The following is a 19,479-nucleotide window of genomic DNA, read 5'->3' as shown; positions in this document are numbered from 1 at the left end:
CCACAGTGAAAGCTATTTCCCATGAATGGTAAATACTGTGATTTCTAGTTTTCAACTTAAAAATGAGGTGTGAGATGTGGAATTAACACATAACACATGGAATTCCGCATGTTTTGCTTTTTTACCAGCCTTTTTTCCTAATAAATTAGACACTTTTGACCTGCTAGTATTTATCAGGAGAAAACTGCAAGGGTGTGACAATTTGCACATAACACGTGATCTTGAACCCTGTGCAAACGTCTTTTTGCCTACGGATCAGATTTTTGCCATTTACTTGGAATGTGTGCATACCTTCACCTCTGTCCTTGAAGATATTGTAGTCTAATGTCTCGACCCCAGGTTAACAAGAATAAATGAGACAAAGTTACTTTAAGATGCAAGACAGGCATCTTCTAAATTTAACTCTCAATGAATGTGCCACTGGAGGAGACCCAGCTCCTATTGAAATTTCTGTTGATTGCTGGGTAAATATTTTCCTCGTGTTACTCGGACCTATTGACATCTGCACAATAGAAATAGCCCTTTATCTTAGCCTCCTGCCATTGAGGTTAAGGTTCTCTCCTGGCCCCACAGCTTCAGGCACAGTCAAGCAGGGCAAGTGCACTGCAGCACAACACAAGCCTGTACCCTGGGTGCTAACAGTCACTGTAAGTTTTTCTGGTGCCCTGGTTGTACCTTGGGCTGTTGGCACCATGTCGTTTGAGCACAGCATAAAGCAATGCATCAACAGTTCAAACTCCAACATTTACAGTAGGGAGTTTCTTGAGCATGGTGATCATTCTTGCCCCTGAAAGCTCTGTGGGATGTAACTGGATGTGGACTCAGATTGCTGACAAGAACTGGACAAAAATGTTTTGACAATCCACAAAACAGTTAAAGTAAGCCTACAGAATGACACAGACAGTGAGCAGCTGCCGGAAAATCTGTTCTCCAACACAGTCCAGAAGTAGACAAATTGACCCCACTCAGAACACGAACACCGAAGCTAAGTATCAAATCCACAAACTGTTAGCCCAATGAGAAGCTAACCAAACAAAGGAACTCTTTAACTTATGCTGATAACTAGCTTGGCAGCAACATAGCTCAGTGAGCTAACTCTCACTACAGGCATCTGTCGTTGTTGATGATGATGCTGAATTGGATTTGTAGGGCATGCAGATGCCCAGAGGAGTGTCCCAACGCTAGACTTCCCAGATAAGTACTTACAGCCAAGCGAAAATACATGTTTTCAGCTATTTCTTAAAAATCTGTTCAGACCTTGCAAGACAGAGGTCTAGGGGAAGTTTATTCCATGCAGAAGGAGCCAGAAAGGAACAGATTTGAATGATGAATCCTTGGAACTGTAGTCAAGGCCATATTAGAGGATAGCATGAGGGCAGAAGTTAATTCTGGAGCCTAATATCTAAAGCCTATCTGATGTAAGGCTCTGTAAGTAAGAACAAGTCTTATACAGAATCTGTTTCCTCACAGGGAGCCAGTGTAAAAAGTGGCGATCTGGGGGAACCTGAGTTCTCAAAGGAGGACTAAGAAGCAGCTGTGCCACTGCATTCTGAACCACCTGGAGCCTTTGGATGATATAGTTCGGCAGTCCAACCTAGATGTGATAAGGGCCTGAATAAATGTTTTCCTGGCAAGTACAGAAAGAAGAAACAAAAAAGATTTCAAAATGCAGAGGAGGCCAAAACAGTTCCCTACCACAGACCTGATTTGTGGTTGGAATAAATGCTGATTCTCAAACTTAACCCCTAGGTTCTTAACCACATCTGTTTGAGGAAACAAAGTGGGCAGACCTCCCACTGACCAACAAGCCAACCAGTCAGGGGGTGCATCCAATCCAAAGAAAAGTATTTCCTCTTCATCAGCATTGCACATTAGCTGGTTCTGGTGCATCCAAAGGAACACAGCAGCCAGGCATTGCCTAATTACATACGGGACAATATCTTTGCCTTTATCAAAGAAGAAGAGCAGCTGAGTGTCGTCTGCATATGAGACTGTCTTGGCTTCAAAGGATTCAACCTGATAGGCAAGAGTAGTAAGGTAGATTTTAAACAAAGTAAGACTAAGGCCAGAATCTTGTGGGATACCTACTGTCATGGCCTTGGTACCCGATAAAAAAGGTGGTGTCCAGAACTCTGGTCCTCTGTTCCCTAAAAAACGAGTCCATCCAGCTCAGCGCGTAGTCCTTCAATTCAAACTTCTGAAAACGACAAAGAAGGATAAAGTGTGGAACTGCATCAAAGGCCCCTGATAGATCTAATAAAATCAGCACAGCCTTGTCGCCTGTATCCAATGTAAATGTAATGTGCTCAGATATCTCAAGGAGAGCAGTTTCAGTGCTTAGGTTCGGCCTGAAGCCCAACTGACTAGGGTGCATGAGGCCATTAGCCTCCAGATAGCAAGAAAGTTATTTCACAAATTTCTCAAGTATCCTTGACAGTGCCGGGAGCAGAGAAATAGGCCTATTGTTGTCCAGCATTTTGGGATCCGCTGAAAGTTTTTTCAGTAGGAGGAGAATTTTGCCTGTTTACAAGCAGAAGGGACCACCCATGGCTAAGGAGCCATTTAGCAGTCTGTTCACTAATGGACTTATCACTTTTGCCGCCCTCCCAGGATTAACAGCTTTGTAGTGCAGGGATCCGTCGGCAAGCAAAATTTGAGGGTCTGGATAGCTGCAACTGTATCCCCCAAAGAAATAGGGTAGAAGAACGAAAAAGAGCATTCTGCAACCTCTATCTCTTTCTTAGGGAGGATTAAGCTAGAATTATCCAGAAAGGATGTAGCCAGATTAGACTAAATGTTAAGGATCTTATTCTTGAAAAAGAAGCCAATTTTTCACACCACTCAGAAGAGAGTGACAGACTTCTAGCACAAGCAGTCGGTGCCATGAATGTTTTTACCACCTTAAACACTTCTTGTGATTTATTGCCTGCCGCTTGAAACTTATCTTCACAAAAAGCTTTCTTAGCAATCTTTGCTGAAGCATAATATTTCTTTAAGGCCGCCCAATTGATAACTCTATCTTCCATTTTGTAGTTCTTGTGCCAGCATTTCTCTGCCTTTTTTCCAGATTTTTTTCTACAGTAAGCATTTCAGTGAACCAAGGTACAGAGGGTCTGCTTCTACATGGTTTCCGAATAGTAAGAGGAACAAGCTTGTTAATCATAGTACGGAGCCAGCTATCCACTGTAGTGGCATCAACCTCAATATTACCAGAAAGCGTGGGAGTAGTCCAAGTCAAAGAGCCAAGAAGCTCCTATGGCTTGACCTTACTGTATGGCCCTCATACGAAAGGGACCTCCTTAGCCTGTTCACCAGTCCAAGATACAGCAGTCCTGACACTGGAAAAAAATAAGTCAGTCATATGACTGACCTGATGAGTAGGCTTTAAAACATATTGGGTCAGGTCATAAGAAGACATAGGGGGTGATTCTAAGTCCGGCGGGCGGCGGAGGCCGCACGCCAGACTTCCCCCACCAAAATACCGCTCCGCGGTCGTAAGACCGCTGAGGGTATTTTGGGATTTGCCCTGGGCTGGCGGGCGACCGCCAAAAGGCCGCCCGCCAGCCCAGGGCAAATCAACCTTCCCACGAGGACGCCGGCTCAGAATTGAGCCGGCGTAGTGGGAAGGTGCGACGGGTGCAGTGGCACCCGTCGCGTATTTCAGTGTCTGCAATGCAGACACTGAAATACTTTGTGGGGCCCTCTTACGGGGGCCCCTGCAGTGCCCATGCCATTGGCATGGGCACTGCAGGGGCCCCCAGGGGCCCCGCGGCACCCCCTACCGCCATCCTGTTCAAACAGGATGGCGGTAGGGGGTGTCAGAATCCCCATGGCGGCGGAGCGCGCTCCGCCGCCATGGAGGATTCTGTAGGGCAGCGGAAAACCGGCGGGAGACCGCCGGTTTTCCTAGTCTGACCGCGGCCGAACCGCCGCGGTCAGAATGCCCTGCGGGGCACCGCCGGTCTGTCGGCGGTGCTCCCGCCGACCCTGGCCCCGGCGGTCTGAGACCGCCGGGGTCAGAATGACCCCCATAGTTTTCAGGAGACCACCTCCTTAACCGCAGAGCGGTCCATATGAATATTAAAATCACCCAGTAGAATAAAATGTGAAAACCTCAGAGCCAATTGGGACAGGGTTTCCCCCAGGGATTTTTTAAAAACACACCTGCCGGGCCAAAAGGTCTATAGTTAAAAACACTGCCACTTGATTGTTGAGGGGAGTCTGAGAGATGGAAATTCTCTCAGATAAGACGTTGGCCAACTAAAGCTGGCTTCAACCTACTATGCTCCAGTAAAATTATGAAAAAGTAAGTAATGATACAGTTTCAACTATACACAGAGACTTCAGGGAACTTAAAAAGTTTTTTTCAGTCTTGCTTTCAACTTAACTAAATGTACGATGGAGCAGAATAGGAGTATTATTGAATAAACACTTTATCAACCAAAGACTCTTTAAGAGGTTAAACAGTGTGTGTGGTAAATGTATGTATTTATGTATCTATATGCATATATGTATGTATGTATTTATCTATGTATCTATATATGTAACTATGTATGTATCTATGTAAATTTGTCAGAATCCAGAAGCACTACCTTCGGAATCCTCTGAATCCTCACAACAGAACCAAAAAAAAGGGACTGCAGAAAAGTCTAAAAAAGCAAACTCTTCAGGTTTTCCTTCAACTGAGCAAAATGTTCGCTGGAGGTAGAACAACAGTCAGGAGTCAGCGCTTACTCCTGATTAGACTCATATCTCTCCTATCTTTGCTTTAGCACTGACGGTCAAAAGCTACAGCTTTACATAGTGTGACTGAACGGCAAGGCATGGCACTTTATACATTCACAAAATAAATACCACCCCTGTTTAACAAGCAAGTGCTGCTTATCCAAACACCAGATCTAGTGCACATGCTACTAGTTGACGGATTTCTGAAGTCTGGGGGAGGTCGAAGGTTGGATGGTTGTACACTGTAGATACTTAATAGAACACAAGGGAAGAGGAATCAAGGGCACACATGTGTCACCAACCTAGGCAGAGCAGTTGTGCTGCAGGGAGTGAAGTACATATGAGTTATTCTTTTACAGAGGGATAATGTGGATTATTGTCTCCCTCAGATGTTCCCTGAAATGCAGGGAGTGATTATTGGTGCAGCTCAATACTTAGTAGTTGGGATGCTTATGAATAATTAATCATTCTGTCCTTAGCTATGGATTGGTTGGTATAATTTCTTGGGCAGCTCCACTTGGGCTCCACTGTTCGTGGGTTGCTAACCTATTATTTTCAGGCAAGAATGCACTTTTATTCTAATCCATCAGTGCTCTGGAAGAGAGTTCATCCAGCTTGCCTTCTGCTGCAAATTGGCACTATGTAAGTCCTCGTCCAAGAATTGTCAACTCCATACACATCTTCCGCTTGATTCTCCTTTGAAGTACACGCTGAAGTGGTGTCGTTATTATACGGTTTTAGGGTTGTTGGACACAGTTTTATTTACAAGTGAAAATGTGGCATTGTGTTCAATTGACCAGCCAAGAGCATTTTTGTGGATTCTCTCCTGGACTAACTCAAAAAGGCCAGCTTGGTGCAGGGGATATGTGTTCCCGACAAAAACAAAGATTGTAAGTCTTTGAGTTTGTGGTCTTAGAATTCCTGTAAGGGTGCAGGAAGAGCTGAGTTATGTCCAAATGGTGTTCCATGAGATAACTTTAACATTAGACGCATGCATCCCACGAATGAGGTTCAACAATGCAATGCAAACCTCATATGACACACCAGTGCAGAGAAAATGGCTTGTTATTTGAACCTGACTCCCATATCACAAAAAGAGCCATGCATTGTAGACTGCCACCAACAAAGCATACCTTTCATAAAGAGATAATGGAGGTAGTTCGCTCAAGCATAATTCAGATATAAGGAGTAGACTGGAGAGTTGTAAAGCAGCAGAGCAGATTAGAGCTTTGCAGCAGAAGGTGGAGTCAGCACTCTTGTGGAGTCTGTGGGTCAGAGACAACAGTGTAAAAGGTCGAACAAGGGAACTTGTGGGAAAAAAGATCAAACATAGGGTAGGGCAGCTGTCTCCTGCAGCTACTGACGACCCTCCTTACAAATGGCATCAACTGCCTGTCATGGATGGGGCAGCGCAGGATGGCTTCCATTACTCACTCCTGAGGGGGGTAGAATAAGATAGAATACACTGCCTTCTCGTAGAGGGAGGCACAGTAGGATGGCGACTTTTACTGTTCTCTTCTTACAGGGGTCTGCTCGGTGAGCATCATTAACCCACAAGGGCAGTCTTGGACCAATTAAACAGATAGTTAGAAGAGCATGGGCAGATGAGGGAACAGGGTGAAATGCTTAGGGCACCAGAACAGTGAAAGGAAGCATGACCCATACTGCAGTAGGAAGAGTTAGAGTACATGGTCAGACAAGAGTGAGGTGCTGGGATCACCTGGACATATAATATGAGGAGGCTTTGTGGAGTAGACACTGTGTACAGCATTAAGCTCAAGACAGCGTGAGGGAATTCTGTAGCACATGTATAAGTGCATCTGGGCGTACGAGATCACTGGAAGGTGAATACTCTCATGAATGCATGCCTTCTGACTACTGAGGCCGCCGCAAAAGGCATATATGCCAATACTCCGGATTCAGATGGAGACTTTTTTCAGCAGAAAATGCTGTAATTTAGCTTTCAGAGGCTTAACGTCCAGTACAATTTAATAGACGAATTAAGGTGTCAGTTTTTCCCCCTATATTTTAGCTGTCCCTAAATGCTGTCATGTCCAAAAAAGTGGCCCCAGGCTGGCCAATACTAGGGTATTTTCCACTTTGTGCTCCAGTTCCAAGTGGGAGTTACAGAGGAGTTGGAGGCATGTGTTGGGATTGGAGCGGGGCAGGACTTTGGAGCCAGAGCTCCTATAGACACACCTACCTAAGGCATTTCCTGCCCTTCCACAATGCATAAAGAAACGCATCTGTATCCTCGGGAGTCTGATAAACCTGCAATGGATTTTGACATTGTTGAGTCTCCACACAGGAGCTGGAAGCATACCGAGACCTATTCACCAATAAATAAATCTACACGCTTAGAAGTATGCCACTGTAAATGAGTGGAGACTTACTACATTTTGCTCTTCACCAACCTGCCCATTAGAATGCCTGGAAAGTTAGGTTTCAGTCATACTAACGGGAACGTCATGTGGCATTGCCCATTGGCGGAAGTCTACTTAGAGGAGAATTCCACACAAGGCGAACAGAGCATCCTGTGCAAATGCAAATTTTTTAAAACTCTTAATGAAAATAGTTTTAACCGTGGAGAAAGCTCTTCTACTACACCCCCAGCATATCTAAGATATTCTCCTTTCAGTGTGGGAAGAGGAATCTCGGACCATTTAAAGGTGAGATCAGAATGTACAAATCCCCACAAGCATATATTTTTATAGGCATTACCAGAAATTCCACAGAAAACCATACCTTTCAATGCCCACTTCTATTCAATAAGAACGGATTTACAATCGCGGATTTCTCTGCACTCGTGTTCGGGAAATCTAAAGAAGTAAATTCAAGTATGCCGGTCAGAAATCTATTTGTAAAATCCTGGCAATCATAAAAGGAGGAATGTTCATGGCCAAAAATACCTTTGCTAATAGGCTCCAATATGTTGAAGAATATACAGCTCACCAAAGCGCTTTACATGTTAGGAATGTTTCTGACAAGGTGCCTACGTGACAGAAGCCAATACTGTGGCACGTGGTGACAGTTCACTGAGGTAACTTGTCTGACTTTCTGAAACTGCAATCACTTGTTTCTCTATCAGAAGGGTTTATTGATCAATCATTGCCTTCACAGAACGTATTTGATACATTGTACATAATAGTACTATTTCAAAATTCTACCAGCAAGGACTTACTGTGAGTCTCTGCTGCTGCCAGCTTGAATAGCAATTTTAAAGGTACATTGTGGGTCGTCTCTGATATCACGTACTGCCAGGACTGAAGGAGAATCTGTTCTTCAGCCCCTCTAAGCTCTGGGGATTTAGGTCCAGATGTAGCAAAGGTTTTTACCCATTCTGTGTCTATGGGAAAAAGTGTTGGTACATATGGCCCTTAGACACGAGGCTAGGGAGTCCTACCGTACGGCCACATTCTGAACCCCGTTGTGGCCCCCTTAGAGCTTCTCGAGTGCACTATTGCGAGGCTCGGTGATAATATCTCATTATAACTTGTATCTCCTGAATAGGTCTACATAGAAAACAAACAAGAAGTGAGCTACTACTTTAAAAATAAAGCGGGAGCCAGATCAGCTTTGGGCTGGTGCTAGATTAGCCTTGGGCTGGCGCCATTGCCAAAGAAAAATATTGTGGGCATTTCAGGAAAGTTAGGCGCAGGCACTAAATCATGATTGATGCAAAGTATTCCGTATACCTAACAGGTCTGGAATTCCCAGCTGCATTTATAACAATAGAGATCAAAGAGTACTTTCGACAGCTCAATATCTTTTCTTCATTTGCATTTCCTGCTTAAGTTTTTACTTTATAGAGAAATAACAGCCTTTACGTTGATGGTAATGGACTCTGTAACCTGAAAATAATTTGCAGCATAGCTTTTGGATGCAAACCCCTTAAATCTTACATCTGTGAACACTCTCAGATCTAGATATTTGGCAATACACGTTGGTAAATTATCAGCCATAACTTTAGGGTAACAGCCATGACGATGAAATAATAAGCAAGAGGAAATCATAGTTGAGTTCAGTTAAAAATTTACCAAAAGTTGGGACACTGTGCCAGTTGTGTGATAGTGCATTTTTAGCCCTTGGTGGTTTCCTGGACCTTGGCTGCATCACCTGATGGAGACTTTTACAGCACCTGATTTATAGCTGGGACTGATAATGCGACCATGAGACCTTATTTTATCTTTATCTTCGAGAACAGTGAGCACATAATGACACTTTAGATATTAGAGAGGCATGCCTACAGTACAAGCGTCTAGTGTCCTGGACAGCATGGGGGAAAAACTAACATAAACATCCCAGCAGGCATCACTCACTCCGTAATACCGTCAATCCACACCACGACGGAGAAGCTGCAGCATGAGCAAGAACTAAGTACAGCGGTGAATATACGAAATGTAAGAACTAATTAGGTCAGCAGTGAATATCAGTAACTTAACATCTATTATAGACTAAATACCCCCCCCCCATCTGTTCCACTATCAGGTCATGCATCCTCAATCCATACACCGTACAAAAGAACACATGCACTACACCAGCCAGTTCTCAGCTCTCCAGGCACCCACAGTTAACAGCCACTACCACACACTACCAAATGAGTGCAAACATCATTAACCATCTACAGATAATATTATTACATGACACACCTATCCAGCCCCCACTACTCACTTAAATTAACCAATACTTCGAACAAGCACGTACACCATACCACCCTTTTCTGCCACTCTCAAGACAACTCGCAGCACCACACCACACCATCCAGCAACACATGGCAATACCCCTAACTATTCTGCACACAACACATTGCCACATCCCTACCACAACACACTAGACCACTTAACACAACACACAGCACCATACAATAATTCATATCTACTTCTAGCTCCAACAGGTTGAATGAATGAATACATGAATAAATGTGTTGTACAGTTAATAAAACCATTACAAAAATGTATGATACATTATCATAATAAAAATCACAAATACCCCGAACATAAAATACATTAGTATTACATTTTCTGAACTACAATTTAAAATAGCCAATTTCGATGAAATCCAACACTGGAGTCAACCTTTATGGATAATGCATACAGCGATTACTTCAGTTCAGATAGCTTTTATTGTCCACCATCCTGCTGCAGCAGAGAATGTGTCCTCCCATTTACCAAAATTGCCGCCTTTAGAAATTTCACCATACAGGAGTTCAACATTGGGTCATCTAGTTTAAGACATGCTATTACTGCTTGCCTGCATGTTCGTATACCACATTGAAAAAGAGATTTTAACAAACGTCTTCTTTCTTGCCCTCAGGCTGGGCAAAAACATAAGAAATGTATAATATTCCTCCAACAGGTTGCACCAAATAATTCACAGAAAATTAACCCTTCATACTGCCACCTCAAGACACTACTCTCCCAGCTTCACACATCAGCAACATGCTGTCCATTGACACCTCAAAATAATGCCTTTGCAACACACACAACACCAAATCATCCAAGTGGTTGCAATCTGGATAGAACACTCCACTTCTCACCCACTGCATCTGAAAACATCGTCCACTAATTCAACACAATACAAAATGTCCAACATAACACTTCATCTTAGTACACACCACACTATTGTCTTCCACGTGGCTACACCCCGCAACACATTACACTTTCTGAGTCTCAGGGCCCTCTGTTATCTCCTTGGCAATGCCACATCACAACACATGACCAATAAAGCGATATATAAATATAATATACCCCAGCTCGGTTGACTCCATACACACCATCACCACCTGCCACTTCAGTGCACCTTACATGCCCCAGACTGTCACCTCAACCTCAAATCAGTCCTTGGCAAACACCTTTAAGCAAGTGGTCATCCACAACACAATCAGCAACTATGCTTCAAACTCCACATACACCACTCCAGCTCTGCCCCATAATATTCACCATACTACCAAGCATACTAGAAAACCATATTACATCCTAACATTTAACCCCCCCACCCAAACACACCACATCAAAATCGTGAAACTACCCATGTAAATCACTCATCACCATCTGTGAGGTTCAGCTCGGCGGAGCTGTACAGGAACCAAACAATCACTCCTTCTCCATAATCCTGTGACGTGAAACATAGGCTACCACCCTCTACTGGCCTCAATAGCAAGACATCTAGAAGCCTGTAGCCCAACCTCACGAGACTCGCAACTCCTGATACAGAACAACCACAGGAGTCCAACAAAGGGATATTACAATGCATAATCAAGGAGTAAAAATGCACAGACCCCAATTCCAAGAGAAAGACAATACACATGCCATCCTAAAGCGATCCATCAGGACCCAACTAACACTACACTTCAAAATGTCGCTAAAGATAGGTTAATAGTCTCAACCCAAAGTCTGATGACCACCATGCAGAAACACTCCACTACACTCTCAGCATCCACAGACGTTAGGGGGGAGGCCACATATTCCACTCCCTTTGTGGAACCTATCTGTAAAACACCTCCAAACCATCAACCTACAACAGGTATAGTCTTGGAATGCAAGTGCCCTAGTGCAAAAAGCCTTCACTTGGAAGAATCAGTACTGCTGATTGAAATCTACACAGAGCATGTAAATGGCAAATGTTGCATTATATACATACCTAGTACCAAAATACACACAACTCCATCTACAGAGAGGCAAAGGATGGAATTGGTATGTATACTGAACTATGTTGGATGGAAAGAGGCCAAGCTTTAGCTGAATCAGCATAAGGAAATAAAACTCATTTTAATGTCTAAAGGAGGCTCTCTACAGACCCAACTAAGATAAAAAAACTATTAATGTTTGGTACTCCAGGTTAAAATAACAAGCTGACAGTATACTTTGTATTCTTACTCTCTAACATGGTATGTTTCAATGTACATCACATCATTTGTCAATAATAAATGCAATTTCAGATGAATTAGGCCCAGGTTTCTTAAGTGAGCATCACTGGCAAATACAGTTGGGTTGTTCAACTGAGAACATTTTAGTAACAAGCATTTGCAATGGAATGGGTCTCGTGTTTGCTCGAGTTAGAGCTATTAGCGTTGTAAATTCCTAACTGGACTTTTCTTGCCACATAAATTGAAAATGAAAAATAAAACAGTTGACATAAGAAAGCCAATTCAAAGTGCCACGGCCAGCATGAGAGCGAAGGAGATACACAAAAGGAAATATAAGTACGCTCACAGTCAAACCTATTGGAAAAAGTGCAATTATGCATGTAACAGGGTCGATGGCCTGCGTAACAAAACTGCCTCGAGGAGGGGCAAAAGTAAAGCATCTACCAATGATAAGAAAGGATTTTTGAAAGGCAAGCCCATGAACAACTGATTGTGATGGGCGTGCTATGGGTGTGGTTAAAAGCCCACAGATAGATTGCAACAGGCCAGAGCGCTTGTGTGTGCAACCTAAAAAGGGGCAAACTGCACACACTATTCACACAGAAAGTCTGAAAAGCTTAGGCTCCGAAGAGCACTCACAACATAATGCAATATTTTTTTATTTGAGTTCATTCGGTCTAGAAATCTAGGCCATTTAAAATAACAGAGATAACAATCATACATAATAAATAGTGTTTGTTTGGGGAGAAAAAAAATAAAAAAAAATAAAATAAAATAAATAATAATAATAATAACAGTATAAAAACAGTAGTAATCAGGACAGTATTAGAATAAGATCAACAAGACTAGATATTTGATTGTAGATAAAAAGTACAATAAATAAGACATGGGTTAAAATGTTAAGAGAGAAAGGATAAAAACTAGGATATAAAATTCTGTCTAACATACCAATGTGTGCAAGTGTTTCCCCATAGGACCTGGTCCTCATCAATCCTCATTTAGGGGGCAACAGGTTCCTGCTAAGAAATTTCTACTGATACTACTAAAAAAATAACAGCTGGGACTCCTTCTGTCGACTAATGTCAAGATGGCTCACATGTCCTTTAAAACAATAAGCCTACGCCGGATGTACCAGGCCTCCGCTAAAAATTTGGTAACTGTAATAGCTACCACGGAGGATGTGTCGTATGTACAGATTCTGGTGGTGCTTGCTCTATCATGTAATGACATATTTTTGCAGAGGGGAATGATCCACCTCCCTCTGGGGCTCTTATACGAAGGGCTAAAAAATAGTATGTGCTCTATTGTTTCTTTACGATTTTGGCAAGAGATACATCTATCATTTTAAACGATGTTAGAGGACCAGTGAGCCGTAAAACCATTGATAGGCAGTGTACCATATCTTAGTTGGAGATATAAAGCACGGGCGTACCGAGGCATGGGAAGGTTCAAGAAGTTCTCAGGCCAGGGCTCGTGCTTAAGTTGGAGAAATTCCATTGTTAGCCTGCCCGCCCCTTTTTGATGCAAGGAGTCTTCATTTACTTTCTCCCAATATCTTTTAGTAACAAGTTTCCTTGCATTATCGGGGATTTGCTCCGGATATTTCCAGTAGGAAGGAAAACCTATTTTGACCCAGGCAGATTTCATTTCCTTCAGCCATGGAATTTTCTCCAGTGCCTGAGGGGTGGCTATGAGCTCTCTTATGGCCAGCCTGTATGGTTCGAGTTCAACAGATTTCCATAAACGAATCCAATAGGAAAGAGGCCTTAGGGCTGCAGTGGTTTTAATACTGTTTAAACCTAGGTCTAGCCTTAGAGGGGTCATTGGTGAGCCCATACCTAGGCGGGCGATCTGTCTAAGAAAATGGTTTTCCTTGGTTTGCAGGATATCAAGGTTTTTGTGGGACCCCCAAAGTTCCGCTCCATAAAGGGCCGCTGCTCTGATTTGGACATTGTAAATCTCTGCAAGTATGTTCAAGGGGGGGCTCGGAGCCTTTCTCGATCTACGGACAAGGGCCCCACCTCTCTGGCTTATAATGAGAGCCCCTTTGTCAAGGGCTGCCTTCCATTTGCCTGTGGTCGATAGTCTGAAACCCAAGTAGTCAAACTCTTCTACTTTCTCCAAAGGGATCGAGTTCATTTCTATGCTAGCACGTGATCGTTTCTATATATCAAGAGTTTTGTTTTCTTGATGTTTATGTCCAGACCATAATCACTACAAAAAACACAAAATTGGTTGATCAGGTTTTGGATTCCCATTGGCGATTTAGATATCAAAATTGTATCATCTGCATATAGCAGACACGGGATTTTTTTCCCAACCAATTTAGGTGAATCATTTATACAGTTCTCTAAGTAGTGAATGCAATTGTTGATATATAGCAGAAAAAGAGTGGGTGCCAGGACACATCCCTGTCTAACACCTTTTTTAATAGCTACGGGGTCAGTCAACTCGCCCCCCTGGCCACATCTAATTTGAGCAAAGGTATCTTCATGCAGTTGAGCAATGAGTTTCAGGAGACCAGATGGCACTCTCATGTTAGATAATGTTGACCACAGCAGGTTCCTGTGGATCAAATCGAATGCGGCTCTGAGGTCTATGAAGACCACGTAAAGATTGCCCCTCCCCAGGTCAACGTTCTTCCATTTTATTGACATGAATCTTAGGGCTTGGTCAACTGTACTCACTGCAGGTCTAAAACCTGCTTGTAGGTCAGAGAGAGCTTCGGACTCCATAATCCATTCCTCGAGATGGAACAGAAGATGCTTTGCATATATATGTGCATCAATGCCTCCCCTCCACAATGATGTTGGCAGTCATACTCTGAAAGCAAACTTTGACAAGGTGGTGCAAAACTGCATTTTCCTGTATCATTTCCCAGAGAAACCCCAACCCCCAAGTATACTGGTCAGCACTTTGCAGAAGTTTCAGGACTTAGTAATATTAGCCTGCTCTGTAAGGCCTATCTCAACCACCTAGAAATTAGAAGGCGTGTTGGCTTCTAGAGATATTTACAAGAGGCCTGCAGAAGCCTGGCGCACACAAGATACATGCAAGCATTACAAAACGTGAAAAAACAATGAAGCACAATTTACTTCAAAAAGTAGCTTAGCTTGATATAGAGCAGTGCATTTCTTCCTGCATGAAGCTCGAATCGAAGGGAAAACAGTCATTGCGCACGTGCAGCACCAGCCGAGGTAATTCTCGTCAGTAAAAGTACATAAGTGATAATTTACTATTAAATATAAAGGGCTAGAGTAGTTGGCTATTCAATAAACATTAATGACCCTCATGCTGTGCTGCCTGTGCCGAGGAAGATGGCACACTTGCTAACAGTCGGGCCTTGCATAATCTCTAATCAAGAAGATTTGAGAAGGCTGATGCTGTTATCGGATGCTTGCTGTTCCTTTCCTTGATTTATGAAAGTCAGAAATAATTTTCCTTCCACGGTGTAAGATATGCAAATAAAATGGTACGTTCATATATGGCATGCAGCTATCTAAACTGCCTGATTTAAACCTCTGCAGTACCAGGCTTTCTAAGTATAGTAATAGATAAAGTAGATTAATACAAAACACAAAAGAAAAGTGATTTTGTCAGTTAATAAATGTTTGCTTTGCCCATGTCTCCCAGGACCTACCTTGCTATTCCAGCTGCATCATGGGTGGATGACTTTATTGACTGGCTGAACCCCACATCAGTCTGCTGCCGCCAACACCTCTTCGGACCTGATAAAGGCCAGTTCTGCCCCTCCACCAGCAGTGAGTCCATCACATTACATTACATCTGTTGGAGGTGGGTGGTGGACATAGATGCATGTACGAGAAAGGGATAGTTTCATTTCGGCCATTGCAATTACAAGGCCCAGTAGGACTTGGGTAGAATCAGGAATGAGTCAGGTTTTGTTTTTGATGAATCTTGGGGAAATCTGGAGATTTACCAAGAAGCCAGTGCCTGTGAAAGACCGAAAAGATTTAATGAAACAAATTTACGGGTCTTTTTTCAAGTGGAGTCCATCATCAAAGTAACTTGCCCCCCGCCCTACCGGCCCTTCAAAAGTAGGCTTTGTATGTGACTTGGTCTTCATCGGCACTACTGCCATTTCATGGGTGAACCTGACTTGTGATTAATTGTGTCCCAGCTCTTCCAACCTTTCAGAGGCATTGACCTGATGTGACATTCTCTTCACATTCTTAGGTGCTCTTCAGAGGTGAACCTGTCATGTGAAAGCCTTTCTTTCGACCTGTCAGACAAACCTTTCAATTAAATGCGCTCACATTCACTGACTCTCCTGGTTTTGAATGACCGTGCATCCAACCTGCCTTATATTCACATAACTGCTGGTCAAAGCCTGTCTTGAACCTCTGTTTGTTTTTCTCTCTCCCCTTACAGCTTCCCTGTCCTGCATCCAGAAGTGCTTAAAATCTACCAGTGGTTCGGTGCGACCCAGCGTCACTGAGTTCAACAAATTTCTGCCCCTGTTCCTAAGTGACCTACCCAACTTGAAATGCCCCAAGGGGTAGGTGGGCAGCCTCTTGTAATTCTGGGAAAGGGAAATAAAAAAAAACTCGATTTAGCAGCCTCCGAGCCCATAATTGGCTTCAACATTTCAAAATGATTTATGAGTTGGAAATAGTTTTCTGATCACTCAAAATGTAATCCTCTATAGAGTTCTATTAACTAGCCCACTGCTGCTGTATTATAGCTGATTTACCTTTCTTCTTCTTTTGCAGAGGATTGGGAGCCTACGATAACGCTGTGAGACTGGCCAGCAACTCCAGCTCTACAGATACTTCTCATGAAATCATAGGTAAAACCCAAAGTTGGCCACATGCTATCTTTTAATGCAAGTCTGACTGACTTGACCTAAGCTCCACTGGCATTTCACAAGCAAGACTGACATGTATCTAACTCTATCCCTGACCTCATACATCCTGTCCAGAAATCTTAGCTCAGCCTCTGCTCATCAGCTGGTCATTCCTAAAAATTACAAGGCCAGATGCGCTGGCTGAGACTTCCCATCATTGCAGTCAGACTACGCTCTTCATTGAGTATCTTATCTAGAGATCTGGTCCTTCACAAGCACCTCAAAACCTGGCTATTCACAGCATTCATTCCAATGTATCACTTTAGCTTGTGGTCCTTTTTAAAGTCGAGCCTGCGAGTGCATGCGCTACCGCATGCATCTCACATGCAATACACTGTTGTGTTCAGTAAAGGGCTTGGAGCCCGCCTGTCACTCACCATTTGTTTGTTTTCGTGGCCTCCTAATTCGTCAAGACACGCCTGTCATCACTTCCGTTTCTCTGTGTGGCGCAGGGATCCAGCAGTAATTGATGCAACTTAATTAGTGTCCGTCCGCTGCTCCGGACATGCTCTAGGTACTATTTGTTGTTTTTAACTTTGAGTGCCCCGCAAACAGAAGGCTTGTGACTGGCAAAAACGTGCCCAGCAGGCACAGAATTGCAAAGTTTTATTTTTTAAAGCTAACTTTCTGTTAATTTGCCAAGTCGTCTTTTCTCAGTTTCTTCTAATGTTTTCTTTTGTTTTTACTTGTGGGTGCTGGTGTCAAAAGATGACAATTAACTTGTTCGAAATATGCGAGACCTATTGCACTGCAAATGCTTGCTCATCATTGCCTTCTTAGGTTACTGCTGTGGATAAAAAACAGGTTTCATTGTTCCACTCCGTTATTTATTCAATTGTTGTATTTCAGAGGCTAAACATGTGCCTAATATTGCTCCATCCTCACTGGCCTTTCAGAGGCTAGTATGACATATGGAAAATAGTCATATACATCTGTCAGTGGCTCTAGCTTGTTAGGAGGCTTCTTAATTTTCTAGCAGCCTTGTTCACCACTAACTATTAAAACGGGCTTTGTTGTCTAGATTAATGGTCCTAACCATTTTCTTATGGAGGATCCCCCGAAATACATTTTCATAGCCAGAGGAATCTCTATCTACGAAAATGTTTTCAGAACAGAAAAAAATAATAGTGGGGAACGCAATTCAATGACTTCCCAATTACTGTTAACGGAATTTATTTGTAAAGAGGTGTTTAAATGTACGAAAGTTATAATGTGCATGTCATGCACCAAACATCACTGACTTTGTAGTATTTTACATTTTTCTTTAATAATTCATTTAGAATGTACTTATTATTCCACGGTTTAATTTATTAATCCACAATTTTTCGGGCAAGATCCCGCCTACCTGCCTTAATTCTACCGATCTCTGAATCACTCAGGTGGTGTTATTTTGTAAGTATATGACACATAAAAGCTATTTTTGAAATGTAAAAGTTCAACAAAATAATGATATTGATTTCTGCTTCTGTCTTTGCAGCAACCAGGTTCATGGCATATCACACCCCACTTAAAAACTCCCTTGAGTACACAGCAGCTCTGAAGGTTGCCCGGGAGCTAGCAGCCAATATCACTCAATCAGCGAGGCAGGTGCCCGGCACAGACCCAAATTTTGAAGTTTTCCCTTACACGTGAGTAAATATGTTTCTAGAGCTTAGTAAACATCCAGCTGGCTCCTTATTGAACAGAATTTTATCAAGGAAAGGCACAGGAGGAAGCAGTGATCGAGGACTCTCTTGGTACTGTCATTCACTACTAATAATGAAAATGAAACTTGTTCTCTAAATTCCACACGGTCAGGAGGATGCCTTTGTATGCAAACTAACAACTAAAACAAGTCTATGGGATCTAGGAAAGTGATTAGGATCTGATGGAGGAGTGAGTACAGCAAGTTAACATGAGATAGGACAATTCACTCTTGCGCTGCTAGGACATCATCAGACTAAGAACTTCGGCCCATATTTATACTTTGTTTGCACCGTATTTGCGTCATTTGTTTACGCAAAAGCACACAAACGTACAAAACACAATTATATTTTGTAAGTTTGCACCGCTTTTGCGTCAAGAAATGATGCAAATGCGGCACAAAAAAAGTATTAATATGGGCATTCGTCTCTTACTCTTTGTTTGTGTAGGGTGCCAACTTGGCTGAGGTCTGAGTCACAGTGCAACTAAGGCTCGCCCAGCTGGTGCTTATCTGCCTTTGGGTGCGTAAGAGGGGTTTGGGATGAGGAGCCCTGCTTAAACTTTTGACTTCCTCTCTTCTAGCAGGAGTAGGAAGAATGCAAGCCTTTTAAAGTTTGTGTAGGTCCTACTTAGGTTGCCATCCTTGACTGGGCTTCCATTCCCTTCCTCCTTCATTGAGTGTAGCAATGGGCAGCATCCACGCCTATAAAAAAAAAAAACATATTCATGTAGTGAATGGACACTGCTTATGTCACCAATTCCTGTTCTTGAACTTTTTGGCATACTTTTATTTGTTTAATAGTATCTCTGCCTGGCTCTTGCCATCATATGGGTTAATGAACCCTTACGGATTACACTATTTTTGGTATATAGGCATACAATATCACACTGCCCCTGGGGTTAAGATAGTTAGTCCTTATTACAATTATAATTTGCATGTCTATTTCTCTCATACCCTCACCAATTATAATGCAATGTCCTGCGTCCATTAACATGGTAACCGCACCTCTGTGGTCATCACACGTGACATAAAAACACTTCCCGAATAGGCTCAAAGCAAAAACACCATACTTACAACCACATTTCCTCAACGGCATAGCTTGTCCATGTGGGTAAGTGCTGCAGTGCTTCACATAGGGGTAGCAAGCACTACCAAATGCTACAATACAGTACAGTAATTGGGGTGCCCAATTTTCTCTCTCTCTCTCTCTTTCTCTCTCTCTCTCTCTCTCTTTCTCACAAACACACATTTTTCATCCATCACTCACACTCTGCCTTTCATGTCTTTTATGGTTCCTCAGGGAGTGACCCTGGTGCCTACAGGCTAATTAGTATAGTA

General features: G+C 42.8%; 1 protein-coding gene across 1 annotated transcript in view; it reads left to right on the top strand.

The window, feature by feature from the left end:
- NPC1L1 (NPC1 like intracellular cholesterol transporter 1) overlaps positions 1-19,479 on the top strand; it is a 211,489-nt gene that overhangs the window by 148,237 nt on the left and 43,773 nt on the right. The window contains exons 12-15 of the mRNA XM_069214262.1: positions 15,224-15,351; positions 15,983-16,109; positions 16,324-16,400; positions 17,935-18,085. Of these exons, the coding sequence (XP_069070363.1) occupies positions 15,224-15,351; positions 15,983-16,109; positions 16,324-16,400; positions 17,935-18,085 (483 nt within the window). The remainder of the gene's footprint in view (positions 1-15,223; positions 15,352-15,982; positions 16,110-16,323; positions 16,401-17,934; positions 18,086-19,479) is intronic.

Source organism: Pleurodeles waltl, chromosome 11 (assembly GCF_031143425.1).
Source record: "Pleurodeles waltl isolate 20211129_DDA chromosome 11, aPleWal1.hap1.20221129, whole genome shotgun sequence".
Taxonomy (NCBI): domain Eukaryota; kingdom Metazoa; phylum Chordata; class Amphibia; order Caudata; family Salamandridae; genus Pleurodeles; species Pleurodeles waltl.
Note: the sequence above shows the minus strand (reverse complement) of the source record. Positions and strands in the feature narration are given on the sequence as shown.